Genomic DNA, 24,142 nt, shown 5'->3' with positions numbered 1-24,142 from the left:
AGTGACTGAGTGGCTGTACGGGTTACTGGGTGTGTGAGTGGCTGTGAGTGTCTGTCAGTGCCTGATTGGGTGAGTATGTGGCTGTATGGTGACTCAGTGGCTGTGTGAGTAGCTCGATGAGTGAGTGACTGGGTGTGTGAGTGGCTGTATGAGTGAGTGACTGGGTGTTTGAGTGGCTGTATGTGTTAGTGAGTGGCAGTGAGAGTAGCTGTGTGAGTGATTGGGTGTGTGAGTGGCTGTATATGTGAGTCAGTACCTGTGTGAGTGGCTGTATGAGTGAGTGACTGGGTGTGTGAGTGAATGGCTGGGTGAGTGGCTGTATGAGCGTGTGAGTGGCCTTATGGATGTAGGAGTGGCTGTATGGATGAGTCGGTGGCTGTATGAGTGGGTGTGTGACTGACTGTATGAGTGGCTGTATGTGAGTGACCGCATATGTGAGTGACTGGCTGAATGACTGGGTGTGTGAGTGACTGGCTGTATGACCGGGCGTGTGAGTGACTGGCTGTATGTGTGCATTGCTGGGTGTGTGAGTGGTTGTATGGGTGAACGGGTGGCTGTATGAGTGAATACATGGGTGTGTCAGTGGATGTATGGGTGGCTGGCTGGGTGTGTGAATGCCTGTGTGAGTGGCTGTATGAGTGAGTATCTGGGTGTGTGAGTGAGTAGCTGTATTGGTGACTGATTGGGTGTGTAAGTGGCTGTATGGTGACTCAGTGGCTGTGTGAGTACCTCTGTTTATATGTATGGTGTGTCAGTGTCTGTGTTAGCCCTGGGTATGCTAGTGACTGCGTTAGTGTTTGGTTGGGCGTGTCTGTGTCTATATAAATGTGTGCTTGTGTGTGTCAGTCGTTGTGTTAGTCTTTTGCTAGGTGTGTCAGTGGCTGCATCAGTATGTGCCTGGCTGTTTCAATATTGGTGTATGCATGGGTGTGTAGGTGCCTATATCAGTGTGTGGTTGGGTGTATTAGTGTTTATATGAGTGCGTGCATTGATGTTTGAGAAGCTGAATGAGTGTTTAGGTGGGTGTAAATTACTGTGCAAGTGTTTGACTTGGTGTGTCTGTGACTGTCCGTGTGTGGCTGAATGTTTCAGTGCCTTTATTGGTGTGTGCATGGGTGTTTGAGACAGTGTATCAGTGTTTGGTTGGGTGTGTCAGTGGTTGAACCAATGCTTAGCTGGGTGTATCAGTGACTGTACTGGTGTGTGACTGGGTGTGTCAGTGGCTGTATTGGTGTGTAGATGGGTGTGCCAGTATCACTGGGTGTCTGGATGTCTTAGTGGCTAAATCATTGTATGCCTTGGTGTGCACCTTGAGAATGTAAAATTTTGAGCAACACTTAAAGAACTAATTAGTAACCTATATTACGTCAATAAATGGTTCCATTGATCTGTATAAAAGGAAAAAACAAATATAAGTTAATATTAAGCATTATAAATGTAAACAGTACACTTTTACATTTTGCAATTGTGAGGAGACAGGCCTCCCACATCAATGCATATGTTCATACTATTAACAAAAGAATAGACATTTCTTATTCTGTAATGCAACTTACATTAAATTTAAGCATTTCATTTTCCCTTTACTGTTGTCAGGTTCTATACTTATACACCATAAGTGATGCACTGTATAAAGAATCACCCTTGAACAGTGCGGGAAACCAATCATATAGATTGTAGAAAAAAAACATAAATGCACAGTACGTCACTGTAAATAAGCAGCACTATCCATTGTACTCACTACAATTATTTAACCGATAGTTTTAGCTATACTTACTGAATTTATCTAAAGAAACTTATAGTAAAAATAACTGCTGTTTTATTAAGGGTGTTACAATGCCACTAGCAACGGTCTTCAAACTTCTTAATGCCGCGCCCCCCAGATGAAAACTAAAAATCAATGATTCCCCCCTAAGAATTTTTCACAATTATTTTATAAAGATGGCAATGTTTAAATATGTCTAGCACTCTCGTTTCACATTGTCTAGTCTTTTTTCTTCCCTCCCCCCATGCTGTTGTAGCTCTGTTTCAAATGACCAAGTTTGAAACATTCTCTGTTAGCACTAGATCAAAAGTTCAAAATACTTTCTGAGAGCAGCATACTAGCTTCAAAACCAACTGCAGCAGATGTGGTTGAATGTTTGGCATATAAGCATATGCCAAACACAATTATTTTTTTGTTATTTCTCCAAAGCCAATCACATATGTACTTAATTTTATCTCAATATTCTCTAGTTTTAGCCACAAGCATTTTCACTCCATTCAGTCCCTCTTCAACACGTACATGACCCGCTTGGCCAACACTGTCAGATCACGTGGACTCAACATCATCTCCTATGCCGATGACACCCAGCTCATCCTCTGGCAGAAGACCCTTCCACCACCAGAACCAACTTCCACAAATGTATGGTGAACGTCACCGACTGAATGAAGGACATCTGTCTCAAGCTCAACATGCACAAGATGGAAGTCCTCATCGTTGGGAACAACACCTCGCCATGGAACAACACTTGGTGGCCTGTTGAACTTGGCCCTTCCCCCGCCACGACAGACCACGCCCGACAATAAGGTATCTATAAATAAACCTTAAATGCAGTCTCACCTGCTTCCACACCCTATGCATGCACCGTAAGACCTACAGGTGGCTACCAATCGACACCAGAAGGACTGCCACTCAAGCCCTTGTCACCAAAAGGATGGGCTATGGTAACACTCTTTACATAGGAATCGCTGTACAGACAGTACAAAACTCAGTGGTATGACTCAACCTTGACCTCCCAGATGAACTCACATCACCCGCACTTCAAGGAGCTACACTGGTTCCTGATCCAGAAGAGAGGCCAGTTCAAGATGCTGACCCACGCATTCAAAGCCCTGCACAGCGAAGGACCGCATACACCGCATCGCATCCGGAATTCACAAAAGGACTCAAGCTATGGTTGTTCGAATGAACAGAGCACCACAAAGCAGCTAGCAAATCCAGTGCCTTGAGACTCACTGGTGATCTGCCTCGTTTTATAACTCCTGATTGATTGAGGTGCTTTCCTCAATTTTAAAACTGTCTCATTCACCTGCAACCTTCTCCTGTCCGCTACTCTGACTTCGCTCCAAAATGCTCAGAGTGTGGGTTGTGGCCATAGTCTTGTGTTTTTGACCAGGGAGAGTGCTGGTAAGAGTGGCAATCACAGGGACCTGGGTTTATCTAACGTGGATATTACTTGGATTGTCCAGAGCAGATTAAAGTGGCATCGATTGCTGCCTTTGGTTGAAAGCATTATGGATTGCCAACATCCAGACCTCATGATCGTGCACTGTGGTGGCGATGACCTAAGCACGCTTCCTGGAGTAGGGCTGGAAATCCTAATGAACTATACATTAATGCCATGTTCCCATGCACTGCCTTGGTATTCTCTAACATTTTCAAAGGCACAAGTGGTCAACTGCATTCTGTCCAGAGATGGAGAAAACCAGGAAACATGAATAAAACATTTTTTGCATTCCTCAGAGACCACAGCATGGGCTCTATATACCACAACAATATACTCTTTGAATGGATGGTATATATAGAAATGATGGAGTTCATTTGACAGAGGAAGGCAACAGGGTGTTCCTTAACAACCTGGAAGACTGCATCCTGTTTTATGTGTAGGTACCACTACACATCACAAACACAACAGCTATCTCGTTTCAGAGATGATCCTTTTACCAAAGACAAGTATCTTCAATTTTCAATTCCTTTTTTAAAATTCATTCGGATTTGCAGATCCATTGCGGATTCACAAACCAAAAGCAGTCATTTAATACACACCAGCAACACTTACAGATGTATCAGTTGGTGTATAAGTGCATTTGTAAATGTATGAATGGGTGTGTCACTGGCAGTACGAGTCTGTCTGACAGTGTTTATAAGTGGGTGTGTAATTGTATCTGTAGGTCTGTGAGTAGGTGTGTGTCTGTAAATCTCTGAGTGGGTCGATGAGTGTGTTTGTCTGTGAGAAGGTGTTTGAGTGTCTGAGGGAGTCTGTGAGTAGGTGTGAGTGGGTCTGTGTGAGTGTAAGAATGGGTCTGTGAGTAGATGTGAGTATCTGAGTGGGTCTGTGAATGGATGTATAAGTGTCTCCATTAGTCTTTGGGTGTGTAAGTGTCCGAGTGGGTCTGTTAGTGGTTGTTTAAGTGTCCAGGTCGGTCTGTGAGTGAGTGCCTGAGTGGCTCTGAGTGGCTATGTGACTGTCAGTGGTTCTGTCAGTGAGTGCGTGAGTGGGTCTGAATCAGTGTGTGTGTCTGAAAGGGTCTGTGAGTGAGTGTGTGAATGTCTGAGTGGGCCGGTTGGAGGTTGTGTGAGTGTCTGAGTAGATCTGTGAGTGGGTGTGTGAGTGTCTGAGTAGGTCTCTGAGTGTGTATGTTTGTCTGTGTGGGTCAGTGAGTGCATGTGTGACTCTGAGCCTGTGAGTGGTGTGTGAGTGTCTGAGTGGGCCTGTGAGAAGATGTCGATGAGTGTGTTCGTCTGTGAGAAGGTGTTTGAGTGTCTGAGGGAGTCTGTGAGTGGGTGTGAGTGAGTGGGTCTATGAGTGCGTCTGTGAGTGGATGTGTGAGTGTAAGAATGGGTCTGTGAGTAGATGTGAGTATCTGAGTGGGTCTGTGAATGGGTGTATAAGTGTCTCCATTAGTCTTTGGGTGTGTAAGTGTCCGAATGGGTCTGTTAGTGGTTGTTTAAGTGTCCAGGTCGGTCTGTGAGTGAGTGCCTGAGTGGCTCTGAGTGGCTATGTGACTGTCAGTGGTTCTGTCAGTGAGTGAGTGAGTGGGTCTGAATCAGTGTGTGTGTCTGAAAGGGTCTGTGAGTGAGTGTGTGAATGTCTGAGTGGGCCTGTTGGAGGTTGTGTGAATGTCTGAGTAGATCTGTGAGTGGGTGTGTGCGTGTCTGAGTAGGTCTCTGAGTGTGTATGTGTGTCTGTGTGGGTCAGTGAGTGCATGTGTGACTCTGAGCCTGTGAGTGGTGTGTGAGTGTCTGAGTGGGCCTGTGAGAAGATGTCTGTGTGTGCAAGTGGGTCTGGAAGTGCATGTGTGAGTGGATGTGTGACTATCACACTGGGTCTTTGAGTGGGTGTGTGAGTGGGTATATGAGTGGGTCTGTGAGTGAGTCAGTGTGTGTGTGGGTCTGAGTGGATCTGTGAGTGGGTGTGTGAGTCCCTGAGTAGGTCTTTGAGTGGGTGTGTGTCTCTGAGTGGGCCTGTGAGTAGGTATGGCAGGCTCCTTGGATCCATCGCAAATTTACACAGGTGGCCCCGCTGAGCGCCACAGTGGATCCACTAATCCACGCGCAAGGAAAAAAAAGGTAGTTTTAGGGCAATTTCTTGCCCTTCGTGGGGTTTTTCACAGACTCCTATATTGCACCCATGGGGTCAGGTAACATTTAGCCTGACCCCTTCTATTAGATTGTATTTCAAATTTCACACCAGGGGCACCGTTCCCTGATATCTGAAATGTTGCATCAACTTTCCAGTCATCTTGTGGCAAGCCAATCACGACATTGCTAGTGGCGCGTGGATCTGCTGTGGTGGGTCAGTGGTGGATCCGCATCCCTAGATATCTATATTTCTTTTTCCTTTACTATCTCCAGAACTACTGAACAGAATTACGCCAGATTACAGAAAGAATGCTTTCTGGACCAATACCTACTTTTCAAATTTGGTGTAATTCTGCCCGGCGGTTTGGGCTGTAGTAGTGTCTAAAATCCCTATGGGAAAATGCATGAAGAAAACACATTTTAGAACCCTCCTTTTTCTCGGCCCTCACTTGATGAATCACCCCGACAGTTTCAAGACAGCAGCTGAAGTGAGTGTCATGCTAATTTTGAAAAATTCGTAAAGATTCCTAAAACGACCCCAAAGTTATTGGCAAAACAAAAAAATGCTTGTCCTATGGAAACAAGGTTCTAACTATACCTACTGCCAGTAGATTATTTATATATATATATATATATATATATATATATATATATATATATATACACACACACACACACACACACAAACATATATGTACACACAGTCCGCTTCTAATGCAATAGCTAAATTTACAACGAAAACCTCAAAAATTCACTGAAAAAAACAAAGGTTAAAATGATGTTATAGGTAGGTGAAAATGTCAGTTGAAAGGGAAAATTTAAACTAGAAAACATTGAAGTTAATCAGTTATAGTTTTACTGAAGTAATTATACCTTGCACTCTTGCCACAAATGGTGATATCACCAATGATGTCATTTTAGATGTCAGGCATCTTACCAGTGATGTCATAAAATATGTAATGAATAATCTAATATATGAGGTCATAAGCTTCCGGCAAGGCCCTGCGAACTACCACCCTGTGACAGGTAAGTAATATGTAGGGATTAGTTGAACTTTTAGAGGCCCCTTTCCACATACGACTCCACACAAATCTCTGTGGTTCGCTAGGTATTATTAGTTTTATTTCTTTTCTTTCTCTCACAATGTGGTCAGCAGAAATAGTCAGTCTGGTTTTCCCTATGAGCCTGTCTTGTTTTGTGTTTTCCTCTTGGATAGTTGTCCTTTTCCTCAAATGTCTTTTGTTCCCTGGGTTAGTCTTTCTTCTTTTCTTCCTTTTTGCAGGTGTTATGGCTCGGCGGGTGCTCGCACGATATCTGAGTGACAGAGAGAAGGAAGGTAGAAATATACAAGACCTATATTAGGTACATATTGGGTTTGTATGGCTTTTCTCTCTGTTTATCTTTTTAGTATCCCTTTTACTTTTTCTTGCAGTGCTTCACCTCCTGGTGTTGAATCCTTAACCCCTTTTGTTTGTGCTCGTAGTGAAGTTGATATTAGTACATTCAGACCCTTGGAATGTAGTGTACACGTTCCTGGTATTAGTTATGCTTTCTAAGGATTTCCTCTCTTTTAGCTCTCCCCAGGTAGTCTGGTCCCGTCATGCATTGCTATAATTGTGAAGAGTGCAAAAAATATAAAACAAATACTTCATGCACCCCAAGTAAATTACTACAAAAGCAAACAAATAAATCACAGTAATGGTGGCAATCAAGGCATCTGTATTTTTCCTATTCTGCCATATCTCCCTTGTCTCTGGTTCTCCCCCCCCCCTACAGTTCCCGTTCCTTCGCCTCCTCCCCCTTGAAATTTACAGTCCCCGTACTTGGAAAAGCCACGCTCCCCAGGAGGAGCGTGGCAGGCCTTCCCGTTTCTCCTTCTGCTCTCACTCTTGACTAGACTTTGTTTTCTGGGCAATCTGGTCCCACCTGCTTCCACATCCTATGCATGCACCGTAAGACCTACAGGTGGCTACCAATCGACACCAGAAGGACTGCCACTCAAGCCCTTGTCACCAACAGGATGGGCTATGGTAACACTCTGTACATAGGAATCACTGCACACCTGCTGAAGAGAGTACAGACAGTACAAAACTCAGTGGTATGACTCAACCTTGACCTCCCAGATGACCTCCCTGATCTCGCCGGAACCTTCTTTCCTTCCCTACTGGTTGCCTGGCTCCCGTTGCAGGTTTTCCCTGTCCTTTCTCTCTGCGTCCTCTGTCCGTTTTCCTTCCTCGCTCTCCACATTTCCAGTTCGCCTTCCTTCCTCGTTGTCCGTCCTCTTGATTCCCTGCTTCGCCCTAACGTCATCCCGCACCAACACGTCGGGCGAAAGAGAACTCCTGTGGGTGCCCCCGGAGTACTCGGCAATCGTCGCCGTTCCCAGCACCCCCTGTGCTCCGTCACACACCGTCAGTCGATCAACCCCTCCTCGCTGTACAGGCCTTTCGCCAGTTGTTGACCACCGCCCAGACACACAGTAGTTGCAAATGGGGGGGTAGGAGGACTTCGCTGGCTTCTGTGGGATTGTGGCAATTTATATTTATTTATTTATTTGACTCCGGCACTGAGGTAGATGAAGTTTTTTTTTTGGGAGGTTTTGTGAAGATTCATCAAACTACACCAAAGTTATTAGCAAAACAAAAAATGCTCTTCCTATGGAAAGTCTAACCTAACTATAACTACACTTACACTGTGTAATAAATATATATAGCGGTCTATATATCTATTTCAAAACTTTAGTTTTAATCCAATACTTTAAATAATTATAAATGGACTACTTTATTTTCCAAATACTTTCTACTTTTCACCGAAGAAGCTCTGAACATAATTTAAAAAGAAAAATGAAGGAACAAATCGTAAAGAAAAAAGCCTAACCAGGCTTAATTTCCTTTCCACAGTGCTCAGAACCTAAACAAATGTGCCATCTATTTGGTCCTCTGTAGTATCCCAGAGAGGAGATTTATGGGCCTTCATGAAAAGAGACATAAAGATGTCAGGTCACATGAGCCTGTCTTTCAGAGTAGAGTTTCTCCTGTTTGTGACATTAGAGTGATCGCCTTCCTTTTTGTCCAATGATGTTGCCCTAGTCCTAGCAAAAAATATATGGGGAACAGTGACCATCATAGGCTCTTTTACTTGCAACGACTGCAAAGTCTTTAGACATAGTGAATGTATCAAAGGATATTCATTTCCTCTTTCTAAAACTTCTATTGTTATTAACCAATCCCTCAACTATAACTCATACTTTTCGAATTTATGTTCTGACGTGTCAGTGTCCTCTTAGGTGTGTAGGGAGTACTATTCACCCAACTAAGAAGCGTGTACTGGAGCATATGCGTGCTGGCAAGAATAATGTGTATAGCTACCCGGTAGCACACCATTTTCAAACACACCATAGATGTGACCCAGATATGCTCAAGTTCTTTGTGATTGATAAAGTCAAAGTGAAAGTAATGGGAGGGCAATAGAGTAGCCAACGCCTGTCACCTTGAATCTAGACACATCAAGAAGTTAGAAACTAATATACCCTATGGGTTAAATCAGGATAAAGAACTGAATGTCCATCTGGGAGATTGATGTCTGCACCCTGTTTGAAGTTGTTATAGATCAGACTTAATTTGGATGTTGTTATGATTTAGGTGATTTATGTGTTTTTATAATTATTATTTTGATATCTCTCTGGAAGTTGGTCTTCATTAAGATAACCTTGAATACAGATGGGATAATTCTATTATTAAAAAAAAAAATTTAACTGCTGTTTTTAGCAGTTATAATATTATTTTGATTGTCTGTTTCTCTTACACATGGGCGATTTGGTTTGGTAAGACAGGATGTGTTGCTTGTCATTATTCAATCTTTGCACTGGGGTAATACGGTTTCCATATTTTTGTTTATTGTGAAGAGAAGCCAACTTGGGCTTGATTGTTGTGGGAATGCTAGGACTTTTGAAGTGGTCCATGATGTGTTGATTTGATAATTATATTACTGAATTATTGTACATAACGAAGTACTATGTATGATTTTCTCACATAGGCTAGGGCTATAGAGTCATAAATGAATGTGTCCTTACGCTCCCCTGTGTATTCTGTTTGATGCCTTCTCTTCCACTGTGATTAGTCCTTGTGTTAACAGGGAGTGTTTTTTGCCTTCCATGGTGGAAATTGATCTGCTTATATACTTGATATTTTGAACAGTAGGCCATTTGATGTAAGATTTGATTAACATAAGGTACTTACTTTACTGTTAAACATACAAAGCAACATGTAAATTATTTATGATAACTAGAGTCGTAAAATAAATTGTTATCTGCTCACACATGATATTGCTTTTGTTTTGATGACTAGAGTTCTGGTACACTTTACGTTTGCCCACACATTTGATTGATTCTGTTTGTAGTTGACTAGTATACTACCTTAAGTTGGCACTCTATTTGACACATAAGGTATTTACCTCATCAAGAAACTGTCCATCTTTTATTTTTACTACCTTATCACTTTAAATATTCTGTTTTACTGTGTCTCTCCATCCATGAGCAAGGCTTTTGCCGAAACATATTGAGTGGCTACTTCTACTCCATTAAACATTTGGCATATTCAACCTCCAGGAGTGTGTTCGTCCTTGGCGGCATTTGTGTATTTACTTATATATGTGTGTGTGTGTGTGTCTGTGTAAATATATATATGTATGTATATGTATGTCACTGAAAAGAATAAGTTTAAAGTATCTTTATAGTTAGGTATTAAAATGAAATAATACTAAAACAAATGTTTAAAGAACAAAACAAATTGAATTTCACCAGTTATAGTTTACTCATTTAATGTGTCAGGAGTGATGCAATATTTGAGGACCATCGAAAGGGCATAAGTTTTAGTAAGCTAAGTAAATTATGAATGGCGAATTATGGTGAATTTTAGTGCTTTTTGGGTATTAAAAAAATAGTTTTTCACTCATTTCAAACCTGTCACATCACTTTAACCTTTGTTTTTTCAGTGAATTTCTAGCCCTTTTTAACGTAAGCGGTGATCTCATTACCATACTTAGCTACAACATCTCTTTATTTAACCCTTGTTTTTCCCATGAATTTGTGTTTTTTTTAATCTAGGGGAATATTATATTACTAAGGTGTTCTATGCAGTGGATGATACTGTCTTCTGCAGTAGGTGAGAGTAAGTTCTCCGCAGTGGATGGCAGTGAGACTCTGTCAACTGCAGTTGTCTTTGAATTTAGGTCGAGGTCTTTAGGTACATCCTGGTCTGTCCTGGGCTGGCCACCATCCCCACCGCTCTCCTGTACTTTTTACCCACCAGGTATCAATAGTGCAACAGGTGCAGTGACCTGGGAGCCCATTAAATCTCTACCATAGTTGTATTTTATTACCAAATTGGAGGTAGTGTCCATTTACATGATATGTTATAGGGCCCATGCTTCCCTTGCTCCGCACTGCCATTGGGGAGGAACCCCTGTCCACTCAGAGTTGAGAAGAAAGATGCTATTTTTCATACTCACGTGAGGCGTTGCCCGTCATCTGGGCCCTTTAGCTGAAGCCTCTTTGCCAAGCCGTAGCCAAAGAAAGTGATGGCCATGATGGGGGTTATTCCGGCCAGCGGTGCCCCCAGGCCCTTGTAGAGACCATGGATGCCCTGGTGGAGACAAAGAAACAGGGTGAGGAAGGCCTTGAGGCAGCAGAAAGGGTGAGGAAGAGACATGAGGCTTTGAAGAGACAGGGGGAGGAAGAGTCATTGAGGCCGCAGACAGGTTGAGGAAGAGCCATTAGGCCTTGAGGAGGAGGTGTGTGGAAATCCTATAGCCCAATGCCTAGGATATATAGTTTGGGGTCAAGGACTACAAGTTTTCATGTTTATTTTGTCCTTGGGACAAGTAGGCCCAACCCCCTGCAGCAAAAACCCTTTGGCTGGCAGTTTACAAAGAATGAAAGTGTCTGCAATTGAGGTAATATTTGTGCCCATATGGTAATGCTGTTTGAACTTGTATTTATGGTTTGTTAAAGCAAAACCTTTATGATTATGGTGAACGCTCTAAATAAAAGTTCTAAGGGCACACTGCTCTACTGAAAGTGGTTCCAGTAAAAAAGTGTGTAGATACACGTTTGAAATATTTAACAATATGAGGCTACGTATTATGCTCCCAGAATGCTCTCTGATTAGATGCAAATGTTTTCAGCAGCTTGTAAGCAAGATTGACGATGCTTTGCTTTTTCAAAATAAAATGTTCAGAAAAAAATGCAAGTAGGAAAAAAATGTTTTGCTAAATTAGTGTGAAATTTTAGGTACTATTTCTTTGAAGCATCATTTAGTAAAAAAGAGAGGCAGGGCAAGGCCTTGAGTACGCAGACAGGTGAGAAAGAGATATTAGGCCTTGAGGAGGCAGAAAGACAGGGTGAGGAAGACACATTGGGCCTCGAAGACGCAGAGAGACAATTTGAGGAAAAAACATTAGACTTTGAGGAGGCAAAGAGACAAAGTGAGAAATAGATGGGAGGCCATAAGGCAGAAGAGAGACAGGATGAGGAAGAGACCCATTGCAAGAAGAGACAAGACTACTTGAGTGTGCAGAGAGACAGGGCGAGAAAGGCACACAAGGCCTTGAGGAGTCGGAGAGGATAAGGAAGAAACTCAAGGTCTTTAGACATGCTGAGGAAGAGGCTTAAGGGCTGGAGAGGGGAGAGAGGCCGGCCAAACATACATGTGCAGTGAGGGGAGTGCACAGTGCACTCCACTCATCTCGTCATCCCCAATGCCCTGCCCCCTTAACAAATGAAACAATGATAAACACGGCTTATTATTGTTCCGTTTGTTAAAGGATTTGCAGCAGCTGCTGCTGGCGGGGGGCGATGCTCCTCCGCCCTAATGGAGGAGCCGCGACTGGAGCAGAGCTGTGGTATCAAGTGCTACATAAAAAAGCTAGGTATTATATGACTTATTAGGAGACAAGATAAGTGTGTGGCAGAGCTGGTGGTGAATTTTGAATTTCTCAACAATGTGCTAGAAAATCTAAATCTGCCAGGCTTTACCGTCTCCTGTGGAATCTGCTTTTCTCCACAAAGAGCCTATGGTTATAGGAGGCTGGCCTGGTTTGTAGTGGGTTCCTCAGGTACTTACACCTTATACCAGGTCCAGTTATCCCTGATTAGTGAAATGTAAGGCAGTGTGTACAGAAGTCCCACAGCACAGAGACAAAGAAGGTGCAAAGGGAGGCCCACGCAGCATGACACAAAGGATTCCCACGGCGCAAGAGAACCACTCAGGGAGCTGTGCATCGCAGGATGGAGTGCTGGGGGCCTAAGCTGTGCTGTGCACGAAGAACTACTTGGAAGGTCGCACACAAGCCTTGGCAACGGCAAGTCACGTGGTGCACGGGGGTACTGTCGCGTGGGGAAGCAAGGTCTTACCTCCACCAAAATTGGACAGCTGGATGTTGGGACTGTCGGAGTCACTTTAGTCCACATCCCGTGCCACTAGATCCACACCTGTCGTCGGGAGAGGGGACCCAATCCACCAGTCATCGCTGCAGAGAGGTGCCTGCAGAAGCATGCACTATTTCACACAGGCTGCAATGGCAGTCCTGTAGAAGCCTTTGCGTGGGCTCCTTATGGGTGGCAAAAGAAATGCTGCAGCCCATAAGGATCCTCTGGAACCCCAATGCCCTGGGTACCTATGTACCATATATTAGGAACTTATAAGGGGTGTTCAGTATGCCAATTTGGAGTGCAATACTGAGTCACTAGTATGTAGTAACAAATGTAGAAATAGAGAGAGCATGAGCTCTGGAGTTCTGGTTAGCAGGACTCCAGTGACAATTTAGAAAACAGTGAAGCACACTGCAGGCAGGACAAGCAGGCCATAAACCATAAGCAATGGGGTCCTGACTAGCAGGAGCCCAGTGACACAGTCAAAAACACACTGACATCAAGCAGAAATTGGGGGTAACATGCCAAAAAGAGGGTACTTTCCTACAGTGGTTTCAAGACTAGCCTGGCCAGGGCCCCTCCCCTCCACCCCCCGCCCAGCCTGGATCGCAGCTCACACACCTGAGCTCTCCGGTGGGAGGTAAGAAGTTTATTTTGTTCCAGTGTTGTTAAAAGATCTGTTACTCTATTTTATCCCTCCTGTTTTCTGTAATATTTATAACATTTGTATTTCAGTGAACAGGTCACTGGTGTGTGGCAGTTTAGCAGTTTCTCGTTTATTAATTCTTTGTAAACCTGTCTAACAGATTTCTGCTACAGCACTGAGAATGAGAACTGCATGTAAGGTCGAATGAATGGCAAAACATTTACTTCTGGCTTCCTTATAACTGTCCTTTTTATCTCTGCACTGTGAAGCAGCTGAAATAATACACACACATTAAGGAAGGGTCGGCAATGCCAACTATGACTAAGTTTAATGTGCTAATGGATAGAAGCATGTGGTGAGCACATTAAAGTTCCATAATGTAAGAGAGTGAAGGTGGTATGTGATGAGGGCACTCTTACATTGATTAAAGTTCTGTTTCAGTTTCTATATCAGCTGAAGAATTGATGGTTAGAGTGCCTTCATGGTACTCCTTCCTTTGCTTCTATTCATTAATTCAACCCAAAGTGCAGTGCTCCTTTCTAGTCAAGCAAATAAACTACTGTAATGAAAGCTACCCTTCCATCAGACCTTCATTGACCTAGAAACAAGTGCAGGACTGTAATGGAAGGAAGAGTCTACACTACAAACCCTTTCATTTTGGTGGCACTGATGACAAGCTGATGGCACAGAGGGGCAGGTGGAAAGGATACAGATGAACCACAGGGGAAGTAGGATGGGTGGGAGGATGAAACAGAGGAAGATGTGGGAAATATCAGTTTGGAGCATTACTCAGGGGAAAGTGGGCGTGAAAGGAGGTACAAGGCAGAGGTGCGAACAGATGGAAAGAAGGTCAACATAGAACAAAGATGGATGGTTGAAAGAAAGCGACCACGACCGGAAGCATGAACGAACGGAGGAGCAACACTGGAATGAAAGGGGTGGGAGATATTTACTTAATTGTTTTAACGATATTTTAGGATAGCATGACCCCAAGATGGTACAAACGTCTCCAGAGAGCGGCACAGTCATTTTGGGGACAGACATTCAGATTTGTTCAAAACAAACCAACAGAGCAACCATGACAGGATGAGCCTCAAACTCAGGCAGTGGCAAGAGCAAAAATAAAAAACACACTGCATTATAAAAGAATTTTTAAAAATTTGGATTGATTTGGGTGTAGAATGCATGCATTGCATAAATAATTAAATGTGACAAACCATATGGTGTACATGTATGAAAGTAGCAACTTTCTGACATAGTTACCCCCACTTTTTGCCTTGTGTCAGTGTGTTTAGACTGAAGTACACTGAGAACCTGCTAATAAGGACCCCGGTGCCTCTGCACTCTCCTCTAAATGTGGTTGCTGGTAAACCTTTTACACCCACAGTTGGCATACTGGTGCACCCATGTAAGACCGTAGTATATGGTACTTAGGTACCCATGGCATTGGTGCCCCAGGGATCTCCCATGGGCTGCAGCATGTAGCATGCCACCCATGGGAGCCCATGCAAACTGTGTCTGCAGGCCTGCCACTGCAGCCTGCGTGAAACGGTGCATGCACCTTTCACTCCAGATATAAGGCTTACCTTATTACTTGGTCACTGCACTTGGACACTGTAAGTCACCCCTCTGTGTGGGCCCTTCAGACCAACGGCAGGGCGCATGTCTCTAAAAGTGAGGGTATCCCTGCCTGAGTGGGGTACCCTTACAAACCCCATACTCCATCCCCTGGGCTTTGTACGTGCAGGGAAGCCATCTAAAGGTATGTAGTGGACACTTGATCATCATGAGTGGTCCAACTACATAATGGCTTTTCCGAAACTAGACATGTTTGGTATCAACTAGACATGTTTGGTATCAAACATGTTGGAATCATGCAACTACACCGATTCCAGTGCTAGTTGCATGATCCCATGTACTCTGGGGGTTCCTTAGAGGTTCCCACAGTTTTGGCTGTGCAGCCTTACGGAGTATGGCTGCCAGCCCACGCTGCTGCCGACCCCAGGCACTGTTCTGTCCTGCTGTTGAGCCTAACTCATGCAGGGGAAGGCAAAACAAAGGATTTCCTGCAAGGGAGAGGTGTGACCACCTCTTCCTTTTGGCGTGAAACAACACAAAGGACAGGGGAGTGACCATCCCACCTGAAAAGCTCCTCCCCAGGGAGGTGCTCAGAGCTCTTCCAGGTGGCCACTTGATTCTGCCATCTTGAATATAAGATGTGCAGAGGTCCCTGCGAACATCTGATTGATTAGGCAAGGTAGATGATGTCCCTGACCCCCTCTGATAGGTGGGTCTCTGCAGAGAGTGACCAACCCCTTTTTAGTGTTACTTGAGGGCTCCCCCGAGGGTCGGTCCTCAGATTTGTCAAGCAAGACACTACAAGGAACTCTCTGCAAGACATCTTCTGCTCCAGGCCTCTGGAACCGCTGCTGGACTGCTTTTGGAACTGAATCAAGACTGTATCCAGTTGGGAGGGCTCCCAATGCAACATCGTTCTCCAGCTCCTACAATATTTCTGCATCATCTGCGGCTGTGCATCCTCCAGGGCCACAAGGACTCTGCCTGCATTCAAGAAGCAAGAAGGAATCTCCCTTGGAGTGAAGGAGTCGCTCCTCTGCATCCACAGGCACCTCAAGACGACAACGACTAGTTGGTGGATCCCGCCGTCCCATGGACAATGTAAAGGCTCTGCTCACGGGTGGTGGTTCTGTGGTCCTCTCTGGGTCCAACGTGTCTTCTGACCAACTTGGAAGGGGGTGGGCCCTTGCTGCAGCCATTGGAACAGAACCCCTATGCACCGCAACTGTTGCTGTTGCAAAGGCTTGTTGGCTCTTCCTTCAAGAGATCTTAGAGCTCCTAGAAGCCCCAGCCTCCAGATATCTGCAACTCCAGACTCAGCTTCCACTCTGCAGCCCCTGCGATGTGGGACTCCTGTTTTGTTGTGCTGCTGAGGCATCCCTGGGACTCCCTGTGCCTGCTGCCAGTGGGTCTATCGTGGGGGTTCCTCCAACTCAGGCTGGCTTTCCTCACTGCTGAAGGCCTGCCTGGCTCCCCTCCAAAGGTCAAGTCACTAGGACTATACTGGTCCTCCAAAACCTGCAATCTTCCTTGCTTCAGCTATCTGCATTTTCCAAGGCTTGTTGGTGGTCCTGCTAGCCACTGACCCTCCTGCAATCTGGCAACTGACGTGGGAGAGCTTGTGGGTGACTCCAAGGATGTCCTGCATTCCCCTGGATCCCTTCCTTCACGGTCCTGCAGGAACTTCACCGCCAAGAGGGTGGGCATTGCCTACCTGCACCGCCTTGACATCTTCGAGTGGTTTGGAAAGGTCCCCTTCTTTTTTAGGCTCTCCACGTCTGGAATCCACCTCCTGGTTCTACCAGCCTGGTCCACAGGTCGCAACAGCAGCTGGACAACCGAGGCTTCCATTAACTTCAAAGAGGGTTTCCGACACCACTTCTCATCCATGCACTTAGGCTCCCTGGTGTTGGTACTCCAGTCCTCTGGGTATCCACGGGTGGGGCACTCTCCAACCTTCTTTGTACCAACTGGTTACCTCGGGGTCCACTGGGAAGTGTCTGGAATCCACTGGGAAGAGTCCAGAATCCATACAAATCCAACCTCGACAGTCCTGTGCTATCCTATGGGACGCCCGGCTCAATAGCAGCTCTGCACTCGGGCGCCTGTGGGATTTCTTGTACTTATCTCTGGTGATTTCCTACTTCCCCAGTCCCTGGGATCCTGACACACTTATCTTGGTTGGGCACAGTGTTTAATTTGTGCTTGTTGTTTCCGGTGCTCAGCACCGGCACTTATTTTTGAGGGCCGGCGCTTATTCTTCTGTCTCAAGCATTTGCTGCAAGCAAAAGACACATATGGGAAAGACGAAGAAAGGGAAAAACATAAAAGCATCACAAAGGAAGCAAGCAGGAAGCTGCTATAGTGAGCTGAAGGGGCAGGGAGTGGCTTTATAGGGATTCAAGAGGCCCGAGATGGCTTCGGGATTACGCCGCCTCAGTATTCCGTGCGCGCACATTTAATAGCGGCAGCCATGTGTTTAAGAGGAGGGCTTTGGGCACCGGCACCTTTTTATTTACAAATTAAGCACTGGTTGGGCAAATACATTCTTATACCAGCCTCCTACAGTACCAAGTACTTTTGAAATGTAAAATAGACTCTCCTGCATTGTGTTGCTAGAAGTCGACTTCAGGCGGAAGGATGCATCCAAATAGCCAAAAGCAGTAGCTGTACTACAGCTGGCTGAGCCAAGACTTGAGTGTCAAAGTCTCAAATCAGTGACTTAAAGTGGCTTGTGGAAGAATGTCCACATCCTTGTAAGTATGAATGAAATGATGTGATTAAGCATGGGTGGTGTCTGCTCTTCGTATTTCTGTAACAAAGCCATACATGTTGGTAAGTAAGTAATATGCACAAGAAGAGCCTGCTTCAAGGAGCTTTGGGGGCAGGCTACAGTTTCCTGCAGGTCTCAATCACAAAGAGCGAGGCGGGAGTGAGTGGCATCTCATGCACACCGCTCACTATGAACCGAAGCATCTCTGTTCATTGGGGTGCATTTACGGTGCGGGTTTCGTGGTGTGAAGGGCACTTTATTAGCTAGATCCTGAGGTTACCCTTGGAGTAAAGGATGAGGTCATGGGTATGTAGGGGCAGAGTAGCTGTCAGTCTCTTCTAGTCGCTTGTGCGTGTTTGGTGGGGTTAATCAGGATGAAATGCACCGGTGTGAGGGCTCTGGAGGCTGAAGGCTTCCCATGCAGCATCATGGACACCCCATGTGTGAGAAGGTAGCCTCTTTCTAGCCTTGTTACCCCCACTTTTGGCCTGTTTGTGAGTGTATGTCAGGGTGTTTGTCACTGTTTTCACTGTCTCACTGGGATCTTGATAGCCAGGCCTCAGTGCTCATAGTGAAAACACCATGTTTTCAGTATGGTTGTTATGTGTCACTGGGATCCTGCTGGTCAGGACCCCAGTGCTCATAGGTTTGTAGCCTATATGTATGTGTCACTGGGACCCTGTCACACAGGGCCCCAGTGCTCATAGGTGTGCATGTATATGTTCCCTGTGTGGTGCCTAACTGTCTCACTGAGGCTCTGCTAACCAGAACCTCAGTGGTTATGCTCTCTCATTACTTTCAAATTGTCACTGACAGGCTAGTGACCATTTTTACCAATTTACATTGGCTTACTGGAACACCCTTATAATTCCCTAGTATATGGTACTGAGGTACCCAGGGTATTGGGGTTCCAGGAGATCCCTATGGGCTGCAGCATTTCTTTTGCCACCCATAGGGAGCTCTGACAATTCTTACACAGGCCTGCCACAGCAGCCTGAGTGAAATAACGTCCACGTTATTTCACAGCCATTTTACACTGCACTTAAGTAACTTATAAGTCACCTATATGTCTAACCTTTACCTGGTAAAGGTTAGGTGCAAAGTTACTTAGTGTGAGGGCACCCTGGCACTAGCCAAGGTGCCCCCACATTGTTCAGAGCCAATTCACTGAACTTTGTGAGTGCGGGGACACCATTACACGCGTGCACTACATATAGGTCACTACCTATATGTAGCTTCACCATGGTAACTCCGAATATGGCCATGTAACATGTCTATGATCATGGAATTGCCCCCTCTATGCCATCCTGGCATTGTTGGTACAATTCCATGATCCCAGTGGTCTGTAGCACAGACCCTGGTACTGCCAGACTGCCCTTCCTGGGGTTTCACTGCAGCTGCTGCTGCTGCCAACCCCTCAGACAGGCAGCTGCCCTCCTGGGGTCCAGCAAGGCCTGGCCCAGGATGGCAGAACAAAGAACTTCCTCTGAGAGAGGGTGTGACACCCTCTCCCTTTGGAAAATGGTGTGAAGGCAGGGGAGGAGTAGCCTCCCCCAGCCTCTGGAAATGCTTTGTTGGGCACAGATGTGCCCAATTCTGCATAAGCCAGTCTACACCGGTTCAGGGACCCCTTAGCCCCTGCTCTGGCGCGAAACTGGACAAAGGAAAGGGGAGTGACCACTCCCCTGACCTGCACCTCCCCTGGGAGGTGTCCAGAGCTCCTCCAGTGTGCTCCAGACCTCTGCCATCTTGGAAACAGAGGTGCTGCTGGCACACTGGACTGCTCTGAGTGGCCAGTGCCACCAGGTGACGTCAGAGACTCCTGCTGATAGGCTCCTTCAGGTGTTAGTAGCCTTTCCTCTCTCCTAGGTAGCCAAACCCTCTTTTCTGGCTATTTAGGGTCTCTGTCTCTGGGGAAACTTTAGATAACGAATGCATGAGCTCAGCCGAGTTCCTCTGCATCTCCCTCTTCACCTTCTGATAAGGAATCGACCGCTGACCGCGCTGGAAGCCTGCAAACCTGCAACATAGTAGCAAAGACGACTACTGCAACTCTGTAACGCTGATCCTGCCGCCTTCTCGACTGTTTTCCTGCTTGTGCATGCTGTGGGGGTAGTCTGCCTCCTCTCTGCACCAGAAGCTCCGAAGAAATCTCCCGTGGGTCGACGGAATCTTCCCCCTGCAACCGCAGGCACCAAAAAGCTGCATTTCCGGTCCCTTGGGTCTCCTCTCAGCACGACGAGCGAGGTCCCTCGAATCCAGCGACACCGTCCAAGTGACCCCCACAGTCCAGTGACTCTTCAGCCCAAGTTTGGTGGAGGTAAGTCCTTGCCTCACCTCGCTGGGCTGCATTGCTGGGAACCGCGACTTTGCAAGCTACTCCGGCCCCTGTACACTTCCGGCGGAAATCCTTCGTGCACAGCCAAGCCTGGGTCCACGGCACTCTAACCTGCATTGCACGACTTTCTAAGTTGGTCTCCGGCGACGTGGGACTCCTTTGTGCAACTTCGGCGAGCACCGTTTCACGCATCCTCGTAGTGCCTGTTTCTGGCACTTCTCCGGGTGCTACCTGCTTCAGTGAGGGCTCTTTGTCTTGCTCGACGTCCCCTCTCTCTGCAGGTCCAATTTGCGACCTCCTGGTCCCTCCTGGGCCCCAGCAGCGTCCAAAAACGCCAAACGCACGATTTGCGTGTAGCAAGGCTTGTTGGCGTCCATCCGGCGGGAAAACACTTCTGCACGACTCTCCAAGGCGTGGGGGATCCATCCTCCAAAGGGGAACTCTCTAGCCCTTGTCGTTCCTGCAGTATTCACAGTTCTTCAGCCTAGTAAGAGCTTCTTTGCACCAACCGCTGGCATTTCTTGGGCATCTGCCCATCTCCGAGCTGCTTGTGACTTTTGGACTTGGTCCCCTTGTTCCACAGGTACCCTCAGTCAGGAATCCATCGTTGTTGCATTGCTGATTTGTGTTTTCCTTGCATTTTCCCTCTAACACGACTATTTTGTCCTTAGGGGAACTTTGGTGCACTTTGCACTCACTTTTCAGGGTCTTGGGGAGGGTTATTTTTCTAACTCTCACTATTTTCTGATAGTCCCAGCGACCCTCTACAAGGTCACATAGGTTTGGGGTCCATTCGTGGTTCACATTCCACTTTTGGAGTATATGGTTTGTGTTGCCCCTATCCCTATGTTTCCCCATTGCATCCTATTGTAACTATACATTGTTTGCACTGTTTTCTAAGACTATACTGCATATTTTTGCTATTGTGTATATATATCTTGTGTATATTTCCTATCCTCTCACTGAGGGTACACTCTAAGATACTTTGGCATATTGTCATAAAAATAAAGTACCTTTATTTTTAGTATAACTGTGTATTGTGTTTTCTTATGATATTGTGCATATGACACTAAGTGGTACTGTAGTAGCTTCACACGTCTCCTAGTTCAGCCTAAGCTGCTCTGCTAAGCTACCATTATCTATCAGCCTAAGCTGCTAGACACCCTATACACTAATAAGGGATAACTGGGCCTGGTGCAAGGTGCAAGTACCCCTTGGTACTCACTACAAGCCAGTCCAGCCTCCTACACCATGCCTCCAGTCCTGCTTTGATGAGCAGGGTCAAACTGGGACAGAAACTAGGCCTGGGCACCAAAATAAAAGCTGCCACCATTACTGAATTAGAAAGCTAAAAAAGTGTCCCACATTTGCAAATTGGGGAGGTTTTGAATTTGTAAAGAGACATACTACATATTTGGTTTGCAAAGTATGAAAGACTGCATGGATTTGAGTTTGCTGTGGTTAAGTTTTGTTTTAATATATAGAATTATGGACGCCTAACAGTTATTTATGTGGACGTTTTTCACGAAGAGGTTCTGAGTGACGCCAAATAGACAACCGGAGCGCAGCTCGAGTTCTCTATGATGCGACTCAGAACCCCGAGGTGAAAAGCATCCCTGTAATACACTTTTTACCCATCTATAATTTTATGTTGTGCATGGCCCCCAAAATGATTTGCCCCTACTTGTATATGCTCCACAAGCAGAGAGGAGTAAATAATGTAGGAGACGTACATAACATGGCCTCTCCTCCCTGTCCCAAATGTGTAAAAAAAAAACCTTGCCTGGCATCCTTAGCCAAGCCCCGCCACCTTCCGTGCTTTCCATCTGCTTCCTGCAGCTGTGCTTTCTGCTTTCAGTCAAACCAATGAGCGCTGCACAGCCAGGCTCTCAGAGAGCTGTCAGCAAGGCCTCAAGGCCTTCATGACGCAACAGTGGGTAATGAGTTCTGTTATCAATTGTTGCTATACCACAGGGGTGAGGTACCAGAATTAGAATCTGGTGTAAACAGGGGAGGCTTCCGATGGAAGCCATGCATAACATGAGGGAAATCAACAGTAGATCAAACCCGCCCAGTAGACCATAGGACAGGCTGTCAAACAGCCCAAAAAAGCAAAACAGCCCACTCACTAACCTATTAACCCAGCTCTTCAAGCACTGCCTGATTGCCCAGTAGACCAGTCTGACCCTGCTGATGAGCAGAAGCGTCAGTGGAAAGTGTAAATTTGCCAACTCCAGCACGTCCATTAGAGAGTATTGTACCCCTACACTTTCTCCACCCTGCCCATAAGAGAGTGGTGTAAATCCCCTGAGCTTTACCTTTCCCAGCAAAGAGTAATGTAATCCTGCCTGTTCTACCTCGCACAGGAGATAGTTGGGTACCCCCGTGTTACTTCACCCTGCCTAGTAGAGAATAGTGCGGATCCTGCATGTTCCACATATCCCATGAGAGAACAGTATAATCCTGCCTACTCTACCCTGGCCAGATGAGGGTGCTCTAGCCCTGTCTATTGCACTTGTCCAGAAGAAAATGATGTAATCCCTCTTACTCCACACCACCCAGGAGAGGGTTGTGAAACCCGGCCAACTCCATCCTCACCAGAACATAGTGCTGCAACCCTGCCTAGCAAACCTGCCCAAGAAGGCTTACACTGATCCCTGTACATCCAAGGAGAGAGTGGTGTGACCATGCCTAGTCCCTCATGCTCAAAAGAGAGTAGTGTAACCCTGTTCAGGAGCACCAATGGTAACTGTGTGTACAGCACTGTGTCCAAAAGAGACTGTGACCCTGCCTACTCCACCCTTCCAGAAGAGAGAGGTGTAACACTGCTTAACCCGGTCCAGAAGAGAGTAATGTGGCCCTGTCTACTCCACCCTTCCAGAAGAGAGAGGTGTAACACTGCTTAACCCGGTCCAGAAGAGAGTAATGTGGCCCTGCCTACTCCACCCTTGCAGAAGAGAGAGGTGTAACACTGCTTAACCCTGTCCAGAAGAGAGTAATGTGGCCCTGCCTACTCCACCCTTGCAGAAGAGAGAGGTGTAACACTGCTTAACCCGGTCCAGAAGAGAGTAATGTGGCCCTGCCTACTCCACCCTTGCAGAAGAGAGAGGTGTAACACTGCTTAACCCTGTCCAGAAGAATAATGTGACCCTGCCTACGCCACCCTTGCAGAAGAGAGAGGTGTAACACTGCTTGACCCTGCCCAGAAGAGAGTAATGTGACCCTGTCTACTCCACCCTTGCAGAAGAGAGAGGTGTAACACTGCTTAACCCGGTCCAGAAGAGAGTAATGTGGCCCTGCCTACTCCACCCTTCCAGAAGAGAGAAGTGTAACACTGCTTAACCCGGTCCAGAAGAGAGTAATGTGGCCCTGCCTACTCCACCCTTGCAGAAGAGAGAGGTGTAACACTGCTTAACCCTGTCCAGAAGAATAATGTGACCCTGTCTACTCCAACCGTCCAGAAGAGAAAAGTGTAACACTGCTTGACCCTGTCCAGAAGATAGTACTGTGACCCTGCCTACGCCACCCTTCCAGAAGAGAGAAGTGTAACACTGCTTGACCCTGCCCAGAAGAGAGTAATGTGGCCCTGCCTACTCCACCCTTGCAGAAGAGAGAAGTGTAACACTGCTTACCCAACCCAGAAGAGAGTAATGTGGCCCTGCCTACTCCACCCTTCCAGAAGAGAGAAGTGTAACACTGCTTGACCCTGCCCAGAAGAGAGTAATGTGGCCCTGCCTACTCCACCCTTGCAGAAGAGAGAGGTGTAACACTGCTTAACCCAACCCAGAAGAGAGTAATGTGGCCCTGCCTACTCCACCCTTGCAGAAGAGAGAGGTGTAACACTGCTTAACCCTGTCCAGAAGATAGTACTGTGACCCTGTCTACTCCAACCGTCCAGAAGAGAAAAGTGTAACACTGCTTGACCCTGTCCAGAAGATAGTACTGTGACCCTGCCTACTCCACCCTTGCAGAAGAGAGAGGTGTAACACTGCTTAACCCGGTCCAGAAGAGAGTAATGTGGCCCTGCCTACTCCACC

General features: G+C 46.2%; 1 protein-coding gene across 1 annotated transcript in view; it reads right to left on the bottom strand.

The window, feature by feature from the left end:
• The window catches only part of LOC138260946 (mitochondrial carnitine/acylcarnitine carrier protein-like), a 79,171-nt gene that overhangs the window by 44,584 nt on the left and 10,445 nt on the right, over positions 1 to 24,142 (bottom strand). Inside the window, exon 4 of the mRNA XM_069209493.1 lies at positions 10,850 to 10,983. Within this exon, the coding sequence (XP_069065594.1) occupies positions 10,850 to 10,983 (134 nt within the window). The remainder of the gene's footprint in view (positions 1 to 10,849; positions 10,984 to 24,142) is intronic.

The sequence above is a fragment of the Pleurodeles waltl genome, chromosome 10 (assembly GCF_031143425.1).
Source record: "Pleurodeles waltl isolate 20211129_DDA chromosome 10, aPleWal1.hap1.20221129, whole genome shotgun sequence".
Lineage (NCBI taxonomy): Eukaryota > Metazoa > Chordata > Amphibia > Caudata > Salamandridae > Pleurodeles > Pleurodeles waltl.
This window is presented reverse-complemented; position numbering and strand designations above follow the sequence as displayed.